General features: G+C 41.8%; 1 protein-coding gene across 1 annotated transcript in view; it reads left to right on the plus strand.

Moving 5' to 3' along the window:
• Positions 1-16,122, plus strand: part of LIMCH1 (LIM and calponin homology domains 1) — a 428,272-nt gene that overhangs the window by 320,121 nt on the left and 92,029 nt on the right. The window contains exons 6-7 of the mRNA XM_073561147.1: positions 1,611-1,721; positions 3,846-4,041. Of these exons, the coding sequence (XP_073417248.1) occupies positions 1,611-1,721; positions 3,846-4,041 (307 nt within the window). The remainder of the gene's footprint in view (positions 1-1,610; positions 1,722-3,845; positions 4,042-16,122) is intronic.

Below are 16,122 nucleotides of genomic sequence, written 5' to 3' on the forward strand. Positions count from 1 at the left end.
GGTTTTAGGGTTTATCCATGTTATGTTGGGTTTCCAGTTAGCCATTGTAGCAGGATCCTTTTTCTTGGTTTCTGTGCCTGCTTTTATTTTTAATAGCCTGCAAAATCATTGAGGAAGATCGAAAAACACCGCACGCAACATTTTTGGATCTTGCTTTATACTGATGCATCGGATGATGAGAGCAATGTTTTAGCAATCGAAGAGATGAGTTCCTCAATCTGTTTCCCTCCAGTTATTATGTAGTACACAGGAGGGATAAAAACACTGGCTAGCTTCATAAATTGAAAGAAGGCCTGAGAATTAAAGCGAACCTGTCAGTTGATTCATTGTGCCCAGACCACTGGCAGCATTAATCAGATCCTGGCTGCAAGATTTCTGCTAGGTGTGTTTTTCTCTGAATTTCCCCAACAACTAAGAGACTATATGTGGTGATCTGACTGATCTGTTGCCCCAGGCGGCTTCTTTCACTGCTCTGGTTGATTCACAGGTCTCTCTCATGTGTGAACATTGGGAGAGACCTGTTAGTCATCTAAAGCTGGGCGGGGAGAAGCCAGTCGGGCAGCAACGGACTAGTCCCATCTCTGCCTCTAGTCCCCGTCTGGCTCTTCAAACTATTTTCTATGAAGCACCAAATTGTTTCCGAGAAAAATATACCTGGCTGCAATTGTGCAGCCAAACTCTGATTCATTAAAAAAAAAAAACAACAAACAAACAAGAAAAGCTATCCCTTTACACAAGACACTGTTAAGAATCCAGAAACTTGGTCAAGTAAATAGATTAAAAAGTCTGATAAAAGAACCATAGTGAGGAGCCTTTGCAAATTTGTACAAGCCCAATGTTGTAGGTAGCAGATTAGAAAAACAAGGTTTTCTCCTGCCCCTTGTCTATAGGCTGTACATGGCCTCGCAATTCAACCCCATTCACATTAAGATGGCTGGTCCTGCTAGAATGTACATGTTCTGCCTTCATCTAGTTTATATCGTTGCCTTTAGTCTTCAGTTATGTAACTTTCTAGAATAAATACTTGACCTTTCACTCCATTAGTATACTGTATGTTGTATCAGTGCTGGTGCCCCCACGGGATCCTGTAACTTAGGAGATGTCTGTGCTCTTTCCTGAACCAGTCTGCCTGGGCGGTGGTAATAATTGCTTGATAAAGTGGTATGAGTGGTGTTGACACGTTGACTTCCACCGAGAGTCAAGCTTATCAAACTAGTCTGAAGGATGAGTTTGACCTAGTCCATACACTTCCCACCCTTCCTGTTCAGTATCACGTACATGAATGTCATCGGTGTTCGCCCTGTGAAAATCCTTCTGCAGCACATAACGGAATGATAAGCAGAATTGTGAGTTTTGCCAGTAATTCCCATGCACCAGCCCTATAATATAACGTTTTATGCTATACTGCTGGCAGTGTGTCGTTCATCTGGACGTGTATCGTAATGGCAGACAATGTTGTGAAGTCATATTACATTTTATTCTTCTTAATACATTCCTGATGTTTCTAAACTCGCACATGATCAAAACCTGCTGAGCTTCATAATGTTGAACTTCATAAATTACAAAATACTCCATTAGTTTTGGAACGTAATATCTTTCTATTGTTTCAGGTACTAGTGACTGTATATTGGCTCGGAAAAGCGGCAAATAGCTGTGCGTCCTACAGTGGAAACCACTTGGATTTGAAGGAGTTTGAAGGTCTGCTGGCACAAATGAGAAAGGTATGGGATGGTTTAATGATGTAAGTAAGGAATGAGCGCCAATGCAACAGGCTATATTAGTAAAGACATGAGACTCCATTGACCTTTTTTATGTTTTTTCCTTTTTGTTTCCAAGTTAAAGTTTGCGTTCTATACATACCATACCATTATGTTACAGATCTAGTCTGGACGTTTTATCCTGCCAATTCTTATCATTCGCTTTACAACCAAAGGTCCAGGAAAATTAAAACCTCAATTTGTGAATGACCAGCCCATCATTATTAATCAAATTTGTAACTACACCTTTAGGAAAGCACAGTTTCCAATATGTAGTCATTTAAAGGTAAAGTGGCCTTTGAGAATGTCCATGAAAAAAATATTGGTTATCCAGCTGCTTTTTGAGGTTTAAAAGTGGTCCAGTGTGGTCTAAACAAAAAAAAACTCCACCTATACTCATCCCGCCTCTCCTCCATAGGGGCGTCTGGGTCCCAAACGGGTTTCCTTGCCTCCTTTTTCAGTGTGCACAAGGGCGTGTGGACCACAACAGTGACTGGGTTCAACAGTGACTGGGTTCTGGTCATACTGACACTGTTGGGCCGAGAAGATGAAGCAAGGAGACCAGCGGTGGATTTAGGTATTGCTAGGAGAAAGCGTAAAGTGTCCTTTTTTGTTTTTAGATGCAGGATAGAAAGTTGTGGTCAAACAATCCACACTGAGAACCACTAAATCAAGGATTATTATTACAGTGGTCTTTATTCGATGCGTTTCAGAGTTTCACAGAACTCCTTCCTCAGGAAAAACCTTTTTTGTTGTTCAGATTTTTTAAAGTGTGTTTGGCAGCTTTTAAAGGGAATCTGTCAGTATGATCAACCATCATAAGCCATCTATATGGGCATGTAGTTCATAGAAAGCTGAATAAAATTATACCTTGATGTTTGATCCCAAGTTTTATTCCACAGAAATCCACATTTTTCTTAATATGTAAATGAGCTGTTAAGATCTATGGGCCGGACATAGATCTCCCCAAGAATCTGCCTCCTGAGATTATTGTAAATGAAAGAGGGTGTTACCAGTGTGAGACATATAGATCAGGAGAGCTGACTGTCAGACATTACATGTCTCACACTGGTAGCTACTCCTTTCAGAAATATTGATATAACTATCAAATGGACTGCTAGGACAGAGAGGGAGAAATAGGATATAAATATTAAACGTTTTGGAGAGAATTTTTTTTCTCTTTTTGATTTTCTTTATTTTGTAACTTTTGTTACTTTTGAATTATTTGTTAACGTTCCTAATCCAAAGCACAGGTTGCTTGACATTTGGTATTGCACAATTTTTGCATTCTGAAGGGATAAAACTCATCTGGTCCGGTCTTGCTCGGCTGCAGATGGTTTAGCATTTGATGGATCACAAACATTAGAAGCAAATACCTTTATAGCACTACGTGATGACATTGCTTGTTTTTTTTTCGTGTTTTTCTTTCCCAATATCTCCTTACATTTCTTATGAGCACATTTTCAGAGTTTGTAGGCTTTTTCTGTACTAACATTGAGCGCGGAAAACACTTGTGTGGATGTAAACATTTTGTTGACAACATTGGCCATAAATTGCCCCCTGTTAGACACTGCCCACAATGCCGACCAGTTACTATATGCGTCTGTAGTTGGTTTTCGCTGTCTGCACTTTTTGCTAAGTGATGCTGGAATCAACAAGACCTTTATTTAAGAAGAGTTCAGGGTGTTTTTGACTGACCTTTCTTGCAAAGGATTTCCCTCCTTGGCTGAATACTGCTTGCCCTGGGAAAAATGTACCAGGGCTGGACGGTCAAAGGCGGCCATTGTTCTTGTGCTCAGAATGTGTGGGTCAGCTAAGGGCGTTCTCGGTCCCCTGCAGTTATGAGCTGGCAGAGACTGATCTGCCTTTTTGTGCTCATATACTTGGTACAGTACTGTCGCTCTAGCTTACTCATATATTAACATATTGAGTATTTTCAGTGTATGTCGTAGATGTGTTGGTCTGGTGACTAGTAACTTACCAGCCTTCACTAGTCCAATTCTCCTTACAGGACACCTGCCATACTCCATCTCCTATAAATTTGCTAACTTACACCTTGTTATTGTACTCATATTTTATTTTTTTTAGGAAAATGAAGAGATTGAGAGTCCTAAAAGGAGCATCCGTGACAGTGGTTATATAGACTGCTGGGACTCTGAGAGAAGTGACTCTCTGTCTCCCCCAAGACACGGACGAGATGATTCCTTCGATAGCCTGGACTCTTTTGGATCTCGGTCCCAACAGACACCATCTCCAGATGTAATTCTGAGAGGCAGCAGTGATGGTGAGTGATATAGATATTCGTAAAGGACTTTCTCAAGGCCACACAGCATGTCACCTGTGACTGTGGGTAGAGTGTAGTATTGTGCTAGAGAATGTAGTTTACGCATGGGTTTTCTCCAGGACACATTCATATTATTTGGTTCTCTAAGGATAAGTTTATAGTATTATCCCGCTCTAGAAATACATACTGAGTCTACAGGCTGGACTGGCCCACAGGAGAACAGGAGAATCCTCTGGTGGGCCCCTGTGCAAGAGTGAGCCACCATTCACTTATATGAGCAGTACCTGGAACAATATACTGGAATCACTATGTACAGAGAAAGGCAGAATCTTATTCATAGAATCATAGAATTGTAGAGGTGGAAGGGACCTCCTGGGCCATCTGGTCCAACCCCCTGCTCAAAGCAGGATTCGCTAAATCATCCCAGTCAGATGTCTGTCCAGCCTCTGTTTGAAGACTTCCATTGAAGGAGAACTCACCACTTCTCGTGGGAGCCTGTTCCACTCATTGATCACTCTAACTGTCAAAAAGTTTTTTCTAATATCTAATCTGTGTCTCCTCCCATTCAGTTTCATCCCATTGCTTCTAGTCTTTCCTTGTGCAAATGAGAATAAAGTTGATCCTTCTACAATGTGACAGCCCTTTAGATATTTGTAGACAGCTATTAAGTCTCCTCTCAGTCTTCTCTTTTGCAAACTAAACATTCCCAAATCCTGCAACCTTTCCTCATAAGACAGGGTTTGCAGACCAGTCACCATTCTGGTCGCTCTTTTCTGAACTTGCTCCAGTTTGTTGATGTCTTTTTTAAAATGTGGTGCCCAAAACTGGACACCATATTCCAGATGAGGTCTGACCAAAGAGGAGTAGAGGGAAATAATGTCTTCACGTGATCTAGACTGTATGCTTCTGTTAATACATCCTAGAATTGCATTTGCCTTTTTTGCTGCTGCATCACACTGTTGACTCATATTCAGTCTGTGATCTATTAGTATACCCAAGTCTTTTTCACATGTGCTGTCACTTAGCCCTATTCCTCCCATTCTATATATGCTTTTTTCATTTTTATTGCCCAGATGTAGTACTTTGCATTTCTCCCTGTTAAAAACCATTCTGTTAGTTATTCCTTTAACCATCTACCCAGTTCATTGTCATATCAATTTCTGATTGAGGATAATGTCATAGTTACATGTAGTTGAAAAGTGGGGCCCTGGAGTTTGTTGCTGGTGGGTCCTTGGCACCCCAGTTTGACACTGTGTGTCTAGATCCGTGGTTGGTGTCTATGGTCAGAAGGTCTCACAGGCTTATCTGTGACATTAGGCTGCAGTCTTGTATTGCATCCTAAAGGACTGACCTTTATGCAGGGACACTAACAGACCGGTTAGACCCATTTTTCAGTACTGCTTGCTATTGGCAAGAGACCGATTTTTTTACCAATATTTACTAATATTTGGTAGGAATAGAGTCCAGTGACAACTCATTGTACTCTTGCTGATATTCTTATTTTCTTGTACTGCACAACCACATATGCCCTAATGCCATGATCACCAGCAGGGGCAAATAAGGGCACAAATATTTAGCTGGCACCTCGGTGTAACCACAAACTCTTGAGCTTATTCGTAGCTTTAGGTGGACATGACTGTTTGATGCATATGGAATCACACGCTTTGATGCTAGTTTTTTTTTGTTTTTAACTTGGCAGAGATTAGTAAACTCCTTTTTTAAGGCCTTTTTTGGGATGAGAAAAACGTGACTGATTTTGTCCTTAAATAGTACAACGGTCCCTGGGTTGTTTCTTATTTTTCAGATTGGCTTAAATAAAGGGAATGGAGCTGAACGAAGTTACCACAAACAATGTGGAGTGGTGCGGTTGTGTTTTTTTTTATGTTTTTGTAATTCTGAGCAACAACTAAAGTGTAAACTGTGCAAAAATCTAGTGGGGCATTAATAGATACCCTAAGTGCACTTTTTTTTTAGTTACTGATGATGTTTTTGGTTCACAAGAGACTGAATAATAACTTCTACAGTACAAAACCAAAAAACTAAACAAAATAAAGCAAATGTGAACAGTTGCAAGCTGCTATGACTGCATAATATACAAACAAAATACTAGGCCACATCATGAGAGCCCACCAGCCACGACAATTCTGTTTTTAATCAATGTTGGACCCTACCTGCCCTTATATTTGTAGGCTTTTAGCCCATGAGAAGCATATTTTGATAAATATTAGGTTTAGGGTCCCATCAAGGAAAAGTCACCTTTTCTTGGCTGATGGGCTTTCATGAATTGGCCATCTTATGCGCTTCATAAAGTGCCTTCATTTTTAGAAATATATTCTATATGCCATTAATGCAGTTCAGTTTTTATGTATTCACTGTTTGCAAACAACTTACACAGGCAGCTGAATTGTTTTGTTTGGAACTGCTACAACCTTGAACTCAGCCTGCAGGTAGCATATACTGTAGCTTAATGGGAACCTGTCTTCAGGTTTGTGCACAGCAACCTACACACATTGTGAGGTCGGCACCGTTATACTGATTACAATGATACCTGGTTGATGAAATCCGTCTTGTGGTTGTTGTTTAATCTGTATTTTCGGTTTTGAGTTAAGCCTCCTTCACACATAGCGAGATCGCTAGCGATACCGCTAAAGCATCACCGATTTTGTGACGCAACAGTGATATTGCTAGCGATCTCACTACATGTGACACTTACCTCCAACCTGGCCCACCGCTGGATATCGCTGATCGTGCGAGATCGGCCTGGTCCATTTCTCGTTGTCGGCTTCCTGCTGGCGCCGACGAGCAACTCCATGGACGCGGGTGGAAGACGTCACCCTCGCTGTGTGTGATAGGTAAGTATCGACCGCCGACCGCTGCTGCATCGCTGGTGAGATCTGCCTGTTTGGCAGCTCACTAGCGACCATGTAGCGATGCACCAGCGATCCTGACCGGGTCGTATCGTTGTCGGGATCGCTGGTGCATCGCTAAATGTAACGAGACCTTTAATAATATGCTCGTGCTCCGGGGCGGCCTGTGGAGGTCTTCATGTGGTGCTCTGATTAGCTATTCATTAGAATGGCTTCTGACAGGTCACTGATCCCTCACTGACCTGCCCCTTAGCTTACTTAATGGATATTAAATATAGTTTGGGGGAAAAAAAAAACTTCTTCTGCAGGCAGACACCAGCGATGGCACCTGCGCTGCAGCATGATCGCATATCTATTGTGCATTTAATTATTGTGTTTGATCTTATCCTTATATTCATAAAAAAAAGGAGTTTGAAAATGGCACCGGCTGCACCAGCGCAGTGGCAGCAATCGGTGATCTGATAACTGCTACTGTGCAGGCGCCCGTATTTTGCTAGAGAAGAGAAAAAAGTTCCTTCTTCAAGATGGCGCGGCCTGCACAATAGCAGCTATCGGCGATCGCTGATGTCATTCTCATGTGCATGGGCAGAAGACGAGAAGTAATTTAGGTACTAAGTGATCTACATTTACATCCTGCAAAATAAAATTGAGAAATAAGGAAACAACAACTATTGCTCTGCTCTGAATTGCAGAAGTCTATAAAAAAGTTGTGTTATTGTTGTGCGCGCTCGCTTGGACGCTCGGGTAGTAGAGGGAGCACTTCTAGGACGGACTTGTTTTACAGCTCAAATACCTGAGATTGAACAAACAACTTGCAGGAACCTTTACAGATGTCGGACGGCCTTATATTTACCCAGCAGTTATTTGATTTCTGCAGATTAAATCACTCAGTGATACTTTTCTTTTGTGAATATGAAAAGTCCATGCAAAAAAAATATCTCCGAATCACAATATGGGAGATCACGCTCACTTGCAATTATTGTGTGCAAGTAACATTATAAGAAATTCTTTGTTTTCCACTAAGTTCTCAATTATAGGGCCAAGTTCTCATTGACTTATGCATGTAAATGAAGGAGAATGAGCCGCACTACCAGTTACGACCTATAGACAAGGGTGGTGCTGTTTGTAGGAAACACAACCACACTTTTTTCCCCTCTCTTTCTGGATTTCCGGTGTATTAAATAACATAGAGACTAAAAGAACGATCATTTGAATGCTATTCAATAACATAATTATAAAATGTGGAAAATTATGAAATTGTTTTATAATTTTGTAACACTGCAATCAATTTTCCCTCTGTAGCACATTCCCACAGTCACCAATGGATTACATACCGGTTTAAAAAAAAAAATGTGGGTAGCCATTGTTTTAATTTTTAATTAATAAATGAATAGTTTACATGGAGATAAAAAACTTTGTAATATATCTTTTCAGAGAAATCTGCTTCTCTCTCCTTCTGATTAGTCATTCTCAAAATTCTCAACTCATGGGTAAAATCTGAATTCAGGGAAAGCGGATTATTATATTACTGACATAGGAGATGGCAGGTGCTACTGATGAAATTCTATGTAGAGGGAGGGGCTCTGCCTCTAGCTCTTCCCCTCATCTCTGCATAGAATGTTATGAGCACCAACTGCCCTCTCCTATCTCAGTAGTGTAACATTCTGCCTTCCCTGAATACAGATTTTACCTGTGAATTTATAAACCGATCGATCAGTCCTGGTGGAGAAATAAAAAGATGTCTATGATGAGATATATTTCAAAGTTCCCTATTTTCATGTGTATTATTGATTTATGAAATAAAGAGTAACCGTTGTTTTAGTTTTTAACTACATGTAATATAAAAGAATTAAAGAAATTGTCCTGGAATAAGGAATGTTTTTTTATTTCTTTTTAAATCTCTTAATTTCCTAATGTTTAGCATTTTAATAACCTGCCTTATTAGTCCTAGTCTTCGAGATTTAGTGATTCCCTGGCCTCTTGGTACACCCTTCAGTGTAGTGCCCCAATGCATGCCCGGTATCATGCATGTATCAGGTCTTTCCCCTTGTATGTGATGTCTAAAATGACCTTGCGTACATGGGTGGTGTGACGGGAAGTAGCTTTGTACGCACAGAGCGAAGAAGCGCTTCATTCTACACGTGTATGTGACAACACTTATGACCAAGCTGACACTGGTGGATAACCGGAGTAGGGGAAAATTGCATGTGAAGTGTACAGCACGGGATTGTGCAGATCGCTGGACCTATCGCCATGTGCCCCGCAAGCACGTCGGCAGCGTAACGTTAGGATCGAACTGCTTCTCCATCCGGTGTTGCTCATTTCGATATCCGGACGTTAGTGACATTGATGATGTCTCCAGGAGCATGTCAAGACAAGTGTGTAGCTGGCAAGTATTGTGCTCTTTGCTTTCAATTAAAATAAGACATGCACAATATCACTGTCATTGCACTTATCCTGGCAGGCACCTGTCAATGTAACCGGATCATCTCCCGATGTGGTAGCAAGCAGCGCCGGGAAAAGACTTTTAATAAGGTGTAAATAAAAATAAATGCATGAAAGAACCTATCTTTAGGATATAAAGCAATAAAAATATCTTTGTCCTTGACAGGCCACTTTGAACCTTTTTTTTATATACGGTATATCTCCTATGAAAGCTTATGTGTCTATGGTTATAGACTGCTTCACTCTTCCGCCTCTACTGCCTGTAGTTTAGAGAAAAAATAAAGTGCCCTCTTCTCTATGTAGCCTTCAGTATACACTTTCTGCTCTCATTTTTTTCTCCTTTAGTTGAGAGGGCTTCTAATATAGGACTGCATAGGAGCTGTATACACAAAAGTCTAATTTTTTATTTTTATTTTTTTATAGTCTATGGCAGTGGTCTCCAACCTTTCTGACTTTGAGAGCAACATCTAGCTCTGGGAGAGAGTCACGAGCCACATCCAGCTCCCTCCCCTCTTTCATTAATGGCAACCAGAGCTCCCATTACGGTTATAATGACATCAAAAGCTTTTCTACAGAAATCACCCCCAAAGCAGAATAACAAGATCCAGTGGTTCCCACAATACCCCCATTCAGTTTTCTCCCATCTAGCACTCCCAACATACTGTTGCATACAGCTTCAAGCACCACCTCTCACAGGTAGTATCATCCTGTCTCCAGCGTACCATACTTAACCCCTTCACCCCCAAGGGTGGTTTGCACGTTCTTGACCGGGCCAATTTTTACAATTCTGACCACTGTACCTTTATGAGGTCATAACTCTGGAACGCTTCCATTGATCCCGGTGATTCTGACATTGTTTTCTCGTGACATATTGTACTTCATGTTAGTGGTAAAATTTCATTCAAATAACTTGCGTTTATTTGTGAAAAAAATGGAAATTTGGCAAAAATTTTGAAAATTTCGCAATTTTCCAACTTTGAATTTTTATGCCCTTAAATCACAGAGATACGGCACACAAAAAACTTGATAAGTAACATTTCCCACATGTTTACTTTACATCAGCACAATTTTGGAACCAAAATTTTTTTTTGTTAGGAAGTTATAAGGGTTAAAAGTTGACCAGCGATTTCTCATTTTTACAACACCATTTTATTTTTAGGACCACATCACATTTGAAGCCACTTTGAGGGGTCTATATGATAGAAAATACCCAAAAGTGACACCATTCTAAAAACTGAACCCCTTAAGGTGCTCAAAACCACATTCAAGAAGTTTATTAACCCATTAGGTGCGTCACAGGAATTTTTTTGAATATTTAAAAAGAAATTAACATCTAACTTTTTTTCACAAATAAAATACTTCAGGTTCAATTTTTTTTATTTTACCAAGGGTAACAGGAGAAATTGGACTGCAAAAGTTATTGTGCAATTTGTCCTGAGTACGCTGATACCTGATTTGTGGGGGGGAACGACTGTTTCGGCGCATGGCAGAGCTCAGAATGGAAGGAGCGCCGTTTGACTTTTTCAATGCAAAATTGGCTGGAATTCAGATCGGACGCCATGTCACGTTTGGAGAGTCCCTGATGTACCTAAACAGTGGAAACCCCCTACAAGTGACCCCATTTTGGAAACTAGACCCCCCAAGGAACTTATCTAGATATGTGGTGAGAACTTTGAACCCACAAGGGCTTTACAGAAGTTTATAACGTACAGCGGTACAATTAAAAAATCATATTTTTTCCACAAAAATGATCTTTTCACCCCAATTTTTATTTTCCCAAGGGTAACAGGACCCTAAAAGTTATTGTGCAATTTGTCCTGAGTACGCTGATACCCCACATGTGGGGGTAAACCACTATTTGGGCGCATGGCAGAGCTCGGAAGGGAAGCAATGCCATTTGACGTTTTTGGCTGGAATTGAGATCGGACACCATGTCGCGTTTGGAAAACCCCTGATGTACCAAAACAGTGGAAATCCCCCACAAATGACACCATTTTGGAAACTAGACCCCCTAAGGAACTTATCTAGATGTGTGGTGAGCACTTTGACCCCCTCAGTGCTTCACAGAAGTTTATAATGCCCGGGCGTGAAAATAAATAATTCGTATTTTTTCCACAAACATGATCTTTTAGTCACCATTTTTTTATTTTCCCAAGGGTACCAGGAGAAATTGGACCCCAAAAGTTGTTGTCCAATTTGTCCTGAGTATGCTGATACCCCATATGTGGGAGAAAACTACTGTATGGGCACACGTCGGGGCTCGGAAGGGAAGTAGTGACGTTTTGGAATGCAGACTTTGATGGAATGGTCTGCGGGTGTCATGTTGCCTTTGGAGAGCCCCTAATGTACCTAAACAGTGGAAACCCCCCACAAATGACCCCATTTTGAAAACTAGACCCACTAAGGAACTTATCTAGATGTGAGGTGAGCACTTTGAACCCCCAAGGGCTTCACAGAAGTTTATAATGCCAGGGCATGAAAATAAAAAAATCGTATTTTTCCAGAAACATGATCAATTAGTCCCCAATTTTTTCATTTTCCCAAGGGTAACAGGAGAAATTGGACCCCAAAAGTTGTTGTCCAATTTGGCCTGAGTACGCTGACACCCCATATGTGGGAGAAAACTACTGTATGGACACACGTCGGGGCTCGGAAGGGAAGCAGTGACGTTTTGGAATGCAGACTTTGATGGAATGGTCTGCGGGTGTCATGTGCGTTTGGAGAGCCCCTGATGTACCTAAACTATTGAAACTCCCCACAAGTGACCCCATTTTGGACACTAGACCCCCCACGGAACTTATCTAGATGTGTGGTGAGCACTTTGAACCCCCAAGTGCTTCACAGAAGTTTATAACACTCGGACGTGAAAATAAAAAAATCATTTTTTTCCACAAAAATGATATTTTTGCCCCCAATTTTTTATTTTCCTAAGGGTAACAGGGGAAATTGGACCCCAAAAATTGTTTTGCAATTTGTCCTGAGTAGGCTGATACCCTACATGTGGGGGTAAAACACTGTTTGGGCGCATGGCAGAGCTTGGAAGGGAAGGAGCACCATTTGACTTTTTCAACTCAGAATTGGCTGGAATTGAGATCAGACGCCATGTTGCATTTGGAGAGCCCCTGATGTGCCCAAACAGTGGAAACCCCCAATTATAACTCCAATCCTAACCCCAACACACCCCTAACCCTAAGCTGAGCCCTAACCCTAGCCCTAGCCCTAGCCCTAACCCTAGCCCTAACCCTAGCCCTAACACTAGCCCTAACCCTAGCCCTAACCCTAAGGCTGTGTGCACACGCTGCGGATTTTGCTGCGGTTCCGCAGCGGTTTTGGCTGCTGCGGACCCCAGTACCATGATTCCCTATGGGAATCAAAAACCGCAGTGCAGACGGTGCGGAATTTTCCGCGCGGATTATCTGCGGTTTTCAATCCGCAGAAAGAATTGACATGTCAATTCTTTCTGCGGATTCTCCTGCGGTTTGCCATCTCCTCTATTGAGGAGATGAAAAACCGCAGGACAAAACCGCAGAGCAATCTGCAGGTAAAACCGCAGGTCTTTTGACCTGCGGTTTCACCTGCGGATTTTACAAAATCCGCGCGGATGAATCCGCACCTAATCCGCAGCGTGTGCACACAGCCTTACCCTAACGGGAAAATGGAGATAAATACTTTTTTTTTAGTTTTATTATTTTTCCCTAACTAAGGGGGTGATAACGGGGGGTTTGATTTACTATTTATGGCGGTTTTTATTTTTGGCAGCTGTCACACGCTAAAAGACGCTTTTTATTGTAAAATAGTTTTTGCATCACCACATTTTGAGAGCTATAATTTTTCCGTATTTTGACCCACCGAGTCATGTGAGGTCTTATTTTTTGCGGGACGAGTTGACGTTTTTATTGGTACCATTTTCGGGCACGTGACATTTTTTGATCGCTTTTTATTCCTATTTTTGGGACGCAGAATGAACAAAAACCAGCGTTTCATGAATTTCTTTTGGGGGGGTGCGTTTACACCGTTCCGCGTGCGGTAAAATTGATAAAGCGGTTTTATTCTTCGGGTCAGTACGGTTACAGCGATACCTCATTTAGGTCGTTTTTTTATGTTTTTGTCGGTTTTATGCAATGAAAACTATTTTATATAAAAAATAATTATTTTTGCATCGCTTTATTCTGTGAGCTATAACTTTTTTATTTTTTCGCTGATGATGCTGTGTGGCGGCTCGTTTTTTGCGGGACAAGATGACGTTTTCAGCGGTACCATGGATATTTATATGCGTCTTTTTGATTGCGCGTTATTACACCTTTTTGTTTGGTGGTATGATAATAAATCATTATTTTTTGCTTCGTTTTTTATTTTTATTTTTTAAGGGGTTCGCTAAAAGGGTTAACTAATGGGACAGTTTTATAGGGCGGGTCATTACGGACGCGGCGATACCTAATATGTGTACTTTTATTGTTTTTTTTTTTTATTATTTTCAAAAAATGAATTTATTGGGGAATATTTTTTTTTTTTTTTAACTAATTTATTTGGCGATTTTTTTTTTTATTTTTTTTTATATTTTTTTTTACTTTTTTTTTTTACTTTATTACATAGTCCCAGGTGGGACATCACTGTCCTGTGACAGATCGCTGATCTGTCACATCACAGATCACTGTGACAGATCAGCAATCTGTCACAGGCATTGAAGCAGACTTCCTCTTGCCTGCGCTTTGCAGGCACTGAGGAAGCCAGCTTCCTCAGGTCCCCGAAGGCCCCCGTCGCCATCTTGGATTCGGGGGCCTGGAGGATAGAAGCCCCACGCAGCAGCGCTGCACATTGCGCTGCCGTGGGGGGCTCAGGGAAGCACGGAGGGAGCCCCCTCCCTGCCGATGCTTCCCTTTAACTCCCGGTACACCGCGATCATGTTTGATCGCGGTGTGCAAGGGGTTAACGTGTCGGGGGCGGTCCGTGACCGCCCCTGACACATAGTGCCGGGTGTCAGCTGTGATAATCAGCTGACACCCGGCCGCGATCAGCGGCGCTCACCACGTGGGCGCCGCTGATCGCGCAGACGTACTATCCCGTCCCCGGTCATACTGGCCCGGGTACCGTGGACGGGATAGTACGTCGGATGGCAGGAAGGGGTTAAATTATCTCTAAGCCCTTAAGACCAGTATATGTGCATCTAGATCTTCTCTTCTGTGCAGGGCTACTCACAAAATTCACCATTTTGAGATGTGCTCTTCATATCTGTTTGCTAGACCTGGAGCTAATTCACCCAGCTGGGAGACAATCGCAAGCCACAATTCATGGGACTGCGAGCCACATGTGGCACCCGAGCCTCAGATTGGGGACCTCACTCTATCTTGTAACCGCTTGGAACACAAAGCCACAGAGGTTTTTTTATATCACACACGGAATAGCGTTTATTTCCACTAGTTGTACAGTTCCAAAACAAAACCATAAATATAATATCCCTAACCTTGTCCAGACACTAACTATACAATACAGACCCTGGTTACTCAGACACGGCTGAGCTAGTCTCCGTTCGGTCACGAAAAAACAGCTATTGTCCATAGCAGACAATGATACTTGCAGTTTGATGCACACAACATGTGCAGTCTCTTCTCAGAGAAATTCTGACTGGTCTCTCTCCAGCTCCAACACCACCCACTCTGCTCAGCTTCCCAGGCTGAATGAGAACAGAGAACACATGGTCTGGTTCTAGGCATAGCTATCCAGGTGCACCTAATCAGAACCTGTAGTGCTAGGGTTTAACACTAGCCTACCTGGCTCTGCAAAATATACCTCCACCCCCAGGCCAAAGCCGGTGGCTGTTCTCTCTCCAGCTCCAACACAACCCACTCTGCTCAGCTTCCCCCAGATGACTGAGGACAGTGAACACATGGCCTAGTTCTAGTCATAGCTATCCTTGTGCATCTAATCAAAATCTGTAATGCTAGGATTTAACCCTAGCCTACCTGGCCTGGCTTTGCTACAATACATTCTTAAAAAGTTTTTTTTGTGCTGCTCGATTCCACATTGGGAGGTGAGCGGCATCAACCGGTGCCTACAAAGACTACTGCACATGTCTTCTATTCAATGGGATGCATATAGATAGATATTAGTGTATATATAGGTGTGTACTCCCTTTCTGATTGTGTACTATTACGTCTGTACTTGGTTTTGTATAGAAGCAGAAGCGTGAAGATCACTAGTATCTGCCACTGTATACAGCCCCATAAAACACCAACTTTATTGTAAACTACTTTAAACCTTGGCCGCTCTTTCCAAATACTTCCACAACGTCATAATGTCCTTTATTAAAGCAGCAGTGGCTAAATAGCTGAGGAATGTAATAAAGTAGAAAACTGTACAAAAAAACAAACAAGCAGTGGAGGAAATAAGACCTAGTGTATATATCTGAAGGCCGAGGATTGAGGCTTGGCAGGAAGACTTGCTAGGATACCCGACATGGAAACAAAGCAAGGTTAAGTGGTTTTGCTATAAATCTGCCCACACAAGAGTTGGGTTTCAATGTTGACATTTGCTCAAAACATAATGAAATATTTAGAAAGCACTTATGTCGATGGCCTGCAAAATGAGCTCTAAATATGCGCAGCAGGAGCTGGAACGGCCGACAGCTTTAACAAGTCTCAGTGTACGTTCTGGCAGGTTACTTGGAGTCGGTTATGAGTCTGGATTGTACAGGAGATTGCACGGACATATCTTACATAAGGCCTATATAATATAAGCGCCTGCATTCTTGTGTTCTTGTGCAAAGTCTACA

The sequence above is a fragment of the Dendrobates tinctorius genome, unplaced genomic scaffold (assembly GCF_039654945.1).
Source record: "Dendrobates tinctorius isolate UK_male_01 unplaced genomic scaffold, ASM3965494v1 ptg000314l, whole genome shotgun sequence".
Lineage (NCBI taxonomy): Eukaryota > Metazoa > Chordata > Amphibia > Anura > Dendrobatidae > Dendrobates > Dendrobates tinctorius.